Source organism: Littorina saxatilis, linkage group LG3 (genome assembly GCF_037325665.1).
Source record: "Littorina saxatilis isolate snail1 linkage group LG3, US_GU_Lsax_2.0, whole genome shotgun sequence".
In the NCBI taxonomy this organism is placed as follows: domain Eukaryota; kingdom Metazoa; phylum Mollusca; class Gastropoda; order Littorinimorpha; family Littorinidae; genus Littorina; species Littorina saxatilis.
Window position 1 is genome coordinate 74,996,127 of NC_090247.1, and position 10,244 is coordinate 75,006,370.

At 43.0% G+C, this 10,244-nt stretch overlaps 1 protein-coding gene across 1 annotated transcript; it reads left to right on the top strand.

Annotated features, from left to right (window-relative positions):
• The first annotated feature begins 26 nt into the window (after positions 1-26).
• On the top strand, positions 27-9,763 carry LOC138963258 (mitochondrial amidoxime-reducing component 1-like). Its single transcript, XM_070335321.1, has 6 exons — positions 27-108; positions 6,524-6,764; positions 7,021-7,197; positions 7,484-7,655; positions 9,051-9,191; positions 9,636-9,763. Exons 2-6 carry the CDS (start codon positions 6,526-6,528, stop codon positions 9,702-9,704), a joined length of 798 nt encoding a protein of 265 aa, XP_070191422.1. The 5' UTR covers positions 27-108; positions 6,524-6,525; the 3' UTR covers positions 9,705-9,763.
• The last annotated feature ends 481 nt before the right edge of the window (positions 9,764-10,244 follow it).

Genomic DNA, 10,244 nt, shown 5'->3' on the forward strand with positions numbered 1-10,244 from the left:
GGTTGGTGGCCGTGTTTGTGGTTGGTGGCCGTGTTTGTGGTTGGTGGCCGTGTTTGTGGTTGGTGGCCGTGTTTGTGGTTTTTGTGTGGTGGGGTTGGAGGTGGCACGGTAAGTGGCGTCTGTATGTCTGTGTCTGTGCAGCTGTCTATCTGTCTATTTGTCTGTCGGTGAGTGTGTTTGTACTTGTCTGTCTGTGCAGTGCGTGCTCCGTGGACGTGTTGTGTGTGTGTGTGTGTGTGTGTGTGTCAGTGTGTGTGTCACAGTGCTAGTGGTTTTACCGACAAATGGGGACGAGTGTCACTGGACAGCAGTCAAATTATGGGGACGCTACCGTTAAATGGGGACTGTATGTGTGTGTGTGTGTGTGTGTGTGTGTGTGTGTGTGTGTGTGTGTGTGTGTGTGTGTGTGTGTGTGTGTGTGTGTGTGTGTGTGTGTGTGTGTGTGGATGTGTGTGTGTGTGTTTATGTGTGTTCGTACGTATGTGTGTGTGTGTGTGTGTGTTTGCGTGTGTGTGTGTGTGTGTGTGTGTGTGTGTGTGTGTGTCTGCGTCTCTGGCTGTGTCTGTGCGTTTGAGTCTGTATGACTCGGTGTCTGTTTTTCTGTGTGTACCTTTCTGTTTGTGACCACTTGTACCAACACAGCTGCGAGGCGGAATAGGCAGACATTACTTCAGAAGTACAAATAATCAATTATGGTGATACTCTTTTAAAATGTATCTTATTAACGGGTATCAGAGAAACGAGTGTACAGACATGAACCTTCTCTCTTATCACACTCATGGGCCATGCACCGTTTCGCTAACTGCGTAACGAAGTTGCTTAGTGTAGACGATGTTGCAAACTTGAATATTGCTATTTCATATGTTACGTGGATTTCCATTGGTCAATTGGGCAAAACTGAGCTCATTGTTAAAGTGATATCGACGACATTTCCGTCGATATCAGTTTTGATATCGACGACCTCTTTATTGCTTCCCCACTTCAAAAACAAAAACACCTAAATTTAAAAACAAACAAATATATATGAAAATGTAATGATCCCAGAATTTAGTTGAGCAAGTGACTAAAGGCTTTTTCAAAGAAAAGACATTTCTAAATACTGAAAAGTACAAGAAAAGAGTGAACAAAAAGAAATAATAATCAGAGGGAGGGATATGGAACAGCCAAAACTGAGACAAATACTTTTGTAATTTCTTTACAGTAAATACAAAATGTCCAGAGAATTAGCAATATATCTAACATTGACTGACTGTGTGATGATATCTTCTGCTATTGGTCTGTTTCGACAGTGATATCAAAATCTCGACCTCCTGTCTCGATTTTGATATCACTGTCTCAACAGACCATAGCAGAAGATATCATCACACAGTCCGTCAATATTGGGTAATGTCATACAGTGATAACAGTATTTATTCCCCCCTCTGCTTCTTTACCTCTGTAAACTTGTAGGGGTAGTTATTTTTCGATAATGACCCAGCAACCAAACAAATAACGACCCAGCAACAGCCTGAATCCTCGATAGTGCAATGGGTTGAGAGGTTGTTCTGTTTCGGTACTACTTTTTGCGACTGAAAAGTTCCGAACGCTCTAATGTACGAAGTATACATCTCTGGAGCAAACAATACAAACATACCGCATTTAAATTAACAACTACAGGCCTGAACACATGAATCTCCATATAAAATCCATGAGTTCGGTTGTTTTCTGAATCTCATCTGCTGTGCTCAAGCCGTTCATCACAAGCAATTTCCCAAGGCAAGTAACTCATACTTTGTCTAGCGACAAGAGTAGTTCCCCTTCTTTTCACTCAGTTCCTTCGACAACAGACTGCAATCCGACGGTCAGTTTTCAACAATATTTCATTTAATAAACAGATCACACGCAACCAAATGCACACATCTCATCAATTTAAACAACATAAAGGGGTTTCATACACTATTTTCCCCAGAAAACTGAACTTCATACAGTTTTTAACGTTGGAACACGGGTGCAAAAGTTCGTCTGCTAGTCCCATTTGACGAAAAAACATTATCCAAAGCGATACCAAAACATATACAGAACACACAATATCTGCCTTTGCCGCCACAGCAGAATAACAGCATATCTGTGTACTTGATTTTAGCCCAAAATAGGAAAACTGACAAGAAGTGTTAACAGAATGGAATGATTTGCACGGAACTATACAACCGCGCATTAATCGATCGCCTGCGCAGGTTGACTGGTTGAGAGAATAGGATTCGATCAAACTATGTTTCGCAAAAAAACTCCTCTTTTCTTTGAATAAGTGAAGAAAGGAGGAATAAAGAGGTTACACACCTCGTCTCAGTGATTATAAAAAATAATGGTCTCAGTTCGCGGTCATGAAAAAGCTCGCTAAAGCTCGCATTTTTCATGATCCGCTAACTTCGACCATTATTTTTGATAATCACTGAGACTCGGCATGTAACCTCTACTTGTCTGTGCCCTGAGAGAGAGAGACTGTAGGGCTTAACGTCCTCTCAGGTAACTATGACCTATATTGGGACATGATTTGTTTATTCGCTATAGTCTGTGCCCTGTTTCATGCAGCTGTTATATGTGCGTGTGTGCTGTCTAATGGTGGTGTTAGGTTTAAGCGTTGATACATTTTGCAGTGTTATCTTTGTGACACCAGCATTCGGGATACAGCAACTGAGTATACATTTCCTACTAAGGAATAATGTCACCACAAATATATCTACAATAAATATAGAATGCATTCTCTATAATAAATAATTTACTTTAAAAATTCATTCTTTAGATAAAACCCAAAAAACTTAAATTCTTTACAAACGCATTGCCATACTACAGGGGATACCTTTATAAGCCTTTCATAAGTACATACGTGTGATAAAAAGCTCGGAGATCCTCTGCAGGTTTATTTGTGTGTGTTAGTGTGTTAGTGTGTGTGTGTGTGTGTGCGTGCGTGTGTGTGTGTGTGTGGGTGTGTGTGTGCGTGCGTATGTGTGTGTGTGTGTGTGTGTGCGTGCGTGCGTGCGTGCGTACGTGCTTGTGTGTGTGTGTGTGCGTGCGTGTACGTGCATGCGTGCGTGCGTGCGTGCGTGTGTGTTAGTGTGTTAGTGTGTGTGTGTGTGTGTGCGTGATATTGTCAATGTTTGAATGTTTTCTGGCAGACAGAGAATCGAGACGAGGTCAGGGTGTATGGATATGTTAGTGTGTGAGTGTGTGTGCGTGGGCATAGCGATTCTCAGAAAACTACCCGACATTATGTTTGTACATGTAAAAGGTTGCATGTAAATTTCCTAGATAATATCCTCAGACTTTTCTTCTTTTTACAATTAGTCAAGTTTTGACTAAATGTTTTAACATAGAGGGGGGAATCGAGACGAGGGTCGTGGTGTGCTGTCTGTCTGTGTGTGTGTGTGTGTGTGTGTGTGTGTGTGTGTGTGTGTGTGTGTGTGTGTGTGTGTGTGTGTGTGTGTGTGTGTGTGTGTGTAGTCAAGGGCGGATCTGGGGGGGGGGTTACACGGGTTACGTAACCCCCCCACCCCCCACCCCCCACCCCCCAAAAAAGAGGTAATTTATTGGCTCAGGATGCACCAGATAGCTCTATTTTGCTTCTTTTGATAAAAAAATTTCCGGGAGGGGGCATGCCCCCGGACCCCCCTAGAGGCTTAGGCGCCTTCGGCGCCGTCAACTTGTATCTTCGCAGTCATTTTGTAACCCCCCCCTCCAAAGTGAATTGATCCGCCCTTGTGTAGAGCGATTCAGAGTAAACTACTGGACCGATCTTTATGAAATTTTACATGAGAGTTCCTGGGTATGATATGGCCAGACGTTTTCTTCATTTTTTCGATAAATGTCTTTGATGACGTCATATCCGGCCTTTTGTAAAAGTTGAGGCGGCACTGTCACACCCTCATTTTTCAATCAAATTGATTGAAATTTTTGTAAAGCAATCTTCGACGAAGGCCGGACTTCGGTTTGCATTTCAGCTTGGTGGCTTAAAAATTAATTAATGACTTTGGTCATTAAAAATCTGAAAATTGTAATAAAAATGTATTTATATAAAACGATTCAAATTTACGTTCATCTCATTTTACATCATTTCTTGATTCCAAAAACATATAAATATGTTCTATTTGGATTAAAAACAAGCTCTGAAAATTAGAAATATAAAAATTATGATCAAAATTAAATTTCCGAAATCGATTTAAAAACAATTTCATCTTATTCCTTGTTGGTTCCTGATTCAAAAAACATATAGATATGATATGTTTGGATTAAAAACACGCGCAGAAAGTTAAAACGAAGAGAGGCACAGAAAAGCGTGCTATGCAGCACAGCGAAACCACTACCGCGCTAAACAGGCTCGTCAGTTTCACTCCGTTTTGCACAAGCGGCGGACAACGGTCATTGTGAAAAAATGCAGTGCGTTCAGTTTCATTCTGTGAGTTCCACAGCTTGACTAAATGTAGTAATTTCACCTTACGCGACTTGTTTTCTTTTCTTTTTACAAATGTCTTTCATGGCGTCATATAATAATAATAATAATAATGGAAACTTATAGAGCGCTTACCTAAAAGCTCCAAGCGTTTTACAATGAAATTATTATACACATGTACAAAACCAAAATACAAGCATTAAGACACAAAAAGAACAGGAGTACAAAAGCAAATTCATCGTTTAAATCCTTACAGTCACAAACAAACATTTACATTTTGGTCAAACAAACTTTTAGGGTCTGGACGCATTGCATACCAGCTTGGAAAATAATTAATTAAATTGGTCATTAAAATTCTAAAGATACTTATTTACAAAACACATTCAAAACATTGCTATATTTAATATTTCCTGAATCCAAAATTATATAGATATGTCTTGTTTAACTCTGAAAATGTGTTCAAAATTAAAGTAAATCAGTCCGATGTTCACATGCTTTGCGTAGAGCAGCACTGGCGAACCGCCTCGGTCTTCACATAATTGAAGCCCAACTCGTCCAGGCGATGACTGATCCCGGTGTTGATGTTTAAATTTGAGGCCGACGGATTAATTGAATGTTTTGACATCACTTTACGCGACCTGGTGTTTTGGTCAAAAACATAATATGTATGTGAAGATCTGCCTTTCTCCTGAAAATTGTGTCTATTTGAGCAATATTTGGGTATGATGTCACAGGTCCTTGACCATACCTACCCTACGGCATGTCACAGGTCCTTGACCATACCTACCCTACGGCATGTCACAGGTCCTTGACCATACCTACCCTACGGCATGTTACTCCTTGAGCCGTCAAACGATGACTAAAACTAATATTGCAGTTTTTACATTTAGTCAAGTTTTGACTAAATGTTGTAACATGGTGTGTTAGGGTTAGAGCGATTCAGAAAAAAACTACTGGACCGATCTTCATGAAATTTAACACGAGAGTTCCTGGGTATGATATCCCCAGACCCGTTTTATTTTATCTTATTATTTTTATAAATGTCTTTGATGACGTCATATCCGGCTTTTTTGTGAAAGTTGAGGCAGCACTGTCACGCCCTCAATTTTCAACCAAACTGGTTGACATTTTGGTCAAGTAATCTTCGACGAAGCCCGGACTTTTGTATTGCATTTCAGCTTGGAGGCTTAAAAACTAGTTAATTAGTTTGCTCATTAAAGTTGTCATTAAAATCAAATTTTCACTGACAGATTTAAAAATGATTGCATCGTATTCCTCAATTTCTCCTAAATTCAAAAATATATACATTATATCATGCTTACTCTAAAAATGTGCTCATAATTACAGAAAATAGGCCAAATATAATAGTAATATATATAGTAATATAATTATATATTACTAGATGATTACCGGCTTCGCCGGGATGATCGCGAGACGGAGTATAGGAAGAAGTAGAGCCGAATACCCGGCTTCGCCGGGTGAGTTGCGCACCGTACGCCGGCTTCGCCGGGTACCCGCGATTGACGCCACACGAAGGAAGGGAGATAAACGCGCAAAACACTGGAGAAGATAAGGAAGAGTTACAGGGAATGGATGTACAGAAAAACCATAAAAACCAAAATCGGTTCAGCGCTGCGCGCTGAGAGCACGTGTTGAAAATTTTCATCGACCAGATTGTGTCCGGGGTCTACCTGAATATGCCCACCAAATTTGAAGCAGATCCATCGAGAACTGTGGCCGTGCATCGTGAACACAAAGACAGACAGACACACACAAGCCGTATATAGATATAGATATACAAAATATAATAGTAGGCCAAAGTAATGCGTTTGCACGCTACGCGGAGACGAGCGTGACCCGTCTCGGTTTTGAGGGTGGTTAAACGAGACTATCTTAAATATAGTCTCCGCGATGTCTGTTTGTTGGTGTTAATCTGCTACTATGATGCCAACAGCTTGACTAAATGTGTTTATATCGCTTCACGCGACTAAATGTGTTTATATCGCTTCACGCGACTTGCTTTTGTTGTTGTTGTATTTTCTTTTTCTTTATCCCTTTTTTTTTAACTTACATTTTTATTTTCTCGTTTACTCTGAGCAGACATGGCTCTACAAGAAGCCCTGACGACTCGGGAAGGGGCTACGTTCACCGCACTGGTCGTGGGCTCTGCTCTTAAGTACTTGTGGATGAGCAAAGTGCGTGCTGCACGTGGAAAGCTCTTCCAGCTCGTGGGTCACGTGGCCGAGCTCTGCGTTTATCCCATGAAAGGCTGTCGCGCGGTGCAATTACAGTCTGCAAAGGCTACCATCACTGGCTTGACTAGCGGTGGCTTCCATGACAGGTATTTTCAAAATGTGGTTGTCATGGTGAAGGGCTTTCACAAAATGACAAAATCCCTAGGTTGTTTGTTTGTTTGTTTGATTGTTTAGGGGGAAGGGGTGTATAGTTGTATTGGATACAATTTGTACGATTTGACATGCACTGGCAATAAATGTTGTCCTTTGCAGGAAAAAAAACCTATGAAAACTTTAAACATCCTTATAATCGTTCTTGTTGTTGTTCTTGTTTTGAAACCTTGAATATTGTTTTAACTGCAGATGGTGGATGATGGAATACATGGCAGGGACCCCCGTGACAATGAAAACGGAACCACGTCTGACCCTCGTGACCTTCACCATCGACGGTGATTGGCTGGTTGTCTCTGCACCGGATATGACGCCACTGCGACTTCCTGTACACCCAGACCCTGCCTCCTATCCAATCAAATCCTTAAAGTATGGGAATGTTTTACTTTTTGTTTTGTTTTATCCTATTTTTCATTTATCTTAAATGTATTTATTTATTTATATCTGTTGATCTAGTATGTCTGTCTGTCTGTCTGTCTGTCTGTCTTTGGGTCGGTCTGTGTTTTTGCCTGTGTGTTCAAATGTTTATGTGTGTGTCTGTCTGTTTCTTTGCCGGTCTGCATTATGTTTTCTTCTCTCTGTCAACCTCTTCCTACCTCCTTTCATCTCCCCCCCCCCCCCCCTCCCCCTTACCTCTTCTTCGTGTTCTTGACAGGATTTACGGCATCGAGATGAACGTGCTGGAATGTGGCCCCGAGGCCAACGACTGGTTCTCTCGCTACATTGGGCAGACGGTTCTAGTCTACCACTCTCGCCCTGGCATCGGGACGCACGATACTTACGAACATCCTCTGGGTTGGGACACGGACGCAAGGAAGGGAGATCGTGTGAGAAGACAGACAGACAGCAGACAGACAGACAAACAGACATGCACGCCCGGACGCGCGCTTGCACAAGCTCAGACACACATACATACGCACGCACGCAAGCACGGACACTCGCACTCGCACAAACACACACAAACACAGACATAAACACATACACACACACACGCACGCACTCATGCATGTATGCACGCACGCACGCAAGCACGCACACACTCTCTAACACACACACACACACACACACATATACACACACACACACACACACACACACGCACACACACACACACACACACACACAAACAAACACACATACACACAAGCACAGACAGACACACACACACACACACTCTCTCTCTCTTACCACAACCCCCCTCTCTCCCCCCTCTCTCTCTCTCTCTCTCTCTCTCTCACAACACAACCCCCCCCCCCCCCACTCTCTCCCCAACTCGTCGGTTCACTCCAAGTGCTACGATTACCTGCAAATTTGTATCCGATTAATGGCAAACGACGTCGACTAAAGACTTTTCTTCTTGACCCTGTATTCCGAAATGACATCTTTGAATGGAGACCCAAAAAAGGTAGAGAATACGTCATAATACGAAGCATCACGTCACGTAAAACATTGTGTCACATCTCTCAGGAAGTGACAAAGAATGTCGAAAAAGAAGTCGACCTCGGTGACTACGTCATAACAGCAGAAGAAAATCAATCGTACGGTCACCGCCAGGGTGTGCATGTATCGGTGTCATATCCCATTAAGTCCTACCTCTCTGGTAACTTTTCCACTGAGTTACCCCGGTATTCATAAGAGTCAGCTCCCACACTATTCAGGGGAAACCCCCTTTTAAGACATTCCAATTTAAGACTCTCTCCGTTGTTTTCTCAGAATGTCTGTTCATAACCTTTGTAAGTTTACCCCCATTTTTAGACTCCCTCCTTTCTAAGACCCGATTTTCTCACATTTGTGGAGGTCTTAAAAGAGAGGTTGCACTGTGGCAGCCATGAGGGTTGCTTACTTGTAGTTCAAGTAAAACCGGCACGGTTGGCCTAGTGGTAAGGCGTCCGCCCCGTGATCGGGAGGTCGTGGGTTCAAACCCCGGCCGGGTCATACCTAAGACTTTAAAATTGGCAATTTAGTGGCTGCTCCGCCTGGCGTCTGGCATTATGGGGTTAGTGCTAGGACTGGTTGGTCCGGTGTCAGAATAATGTGACTGGGTGAGACATGAAGCCTGTGCTGCGACTTCTGTCTTGTGTGTGGCGCACGTTATATGTCAAAGCAGCACCGCCCTGATATGGCCCTTCGTGGTCGGCTGGGCGTTAAGCAAACAAACAAACAAACAAACAAAAGTTAAAGTAACCGCTTGTAATCTCACCAATGCATGATGTTCGTTGCAGACAGTCTTTGCCTACCTGACGGCTTATCTACTGACCACTACCGCGTCACTGTCCGAGCTCAACCATCGTCTGGACAGTCCAGTTTCCAGTCGTCACTTCAGACCAAACATTGTCGTGCAGAACAGTCTCCCTTTTGATGAGGTGATTTGTCACGTCAGCGTCTGTGCGTTTGTAAGATTGTTGGGGGGGGGGGGGGGGGGGGGGGGGGAGGGGGGGGGGAAAGGGGAGAGGAGGCACGGAAGGATGGATGGAGAGCGAGTTTGTGTATGTGTGTGTGTGTGTGTGTGTGTGTGTGTGTGTGTGCGTGCGTGCGTGCGTGTGGGCGTGCGTGCGTGCGAGCGTGCGTGCGTGCATGCGTGTCCCCGATATACATGTTATTATCATGAGTTTCATCTCGCGTGATAATAATAGGCTTACGCTCTATTTGAAGCTCTGGTTCTGAAGACATTTGGGTTTTCTCAATATCGGGTATGTGCCAGCAAATTTGTACACTCGTTTATTTTACTACTTATGCAATGTTATCGACTCATTTGAGGCGAACATAATATTTCCTCTTCCCTCAATATTATCTTCTTTATTTTTCAGGATAACTGGGAAGAAATTCGAATTGGAAACAACGCAAAGTTCCACTATGTACAGCCCTGTCGCAGGTAGAAAAGCTTGCACCTCTTTCTGCCAACATGTTGAAGATAGGTCACAATCGTAGTCCTATATGTTAAAGTCACACTCCTACCCTGAAAACTGTTCGGCTCACCGTCTCACATCTGGCGAGGTATTTAAATGGGATAATACCAGGGCCGGATCCAGGGGGGAAAAACCCCCTGACCTGACCGTGTACCTCCTCCAAGGGTAAATAAAATATTTAAAAAAAAATATATATATATAAAAAATAAATATGACGAATACTCCCAGAATGCGCCAGATTGCACATATTTTAATCCAGATTTCAACATTTACCGGGGGGCATGCCCCCGGACCGCCCTAGGAGGTTCAGGTGCTTCACACCCTCAACTAATGTACGCCTACCACAATTGGGACCCCCCCCCCTCACCCTACTTAGGTCCGGCCCTGTATACTATCCTCCCACTTGGTCACATACCAACAATGTACAGCATGGGTTCTCTCTGTTAACAGCCTGTGGACATTTTTTTAATGAAATAATTTCGTTGAAACATTAATTAATCGAGAAGAAAA

Bases quoted from the DNA above. Each gene is read 5' to 3' on its own strand.
- LOC138963258 (XM_070335321.1), top strand. From the start codon at position 6,526: ATGGCTCTACAAGAAGCCCTGACGACTCGGGAAGGGGCTACGTTCACC. The intron at 7,656-9,050 runs GTGAGAAGACAG...TGTTCGTTGCAG, and splicing joins ACGCAAGGAAGGGAGATCGT to ACAGTCTTTGCCTACCTGAC. The intron at 9,192-9,635 runs GTGATTTGTCAC...TTTATTTTTCAG, and splicing joins ACAGTCTCCCTTTTGATGAG to GATAACTGGGAAGAAATTCG.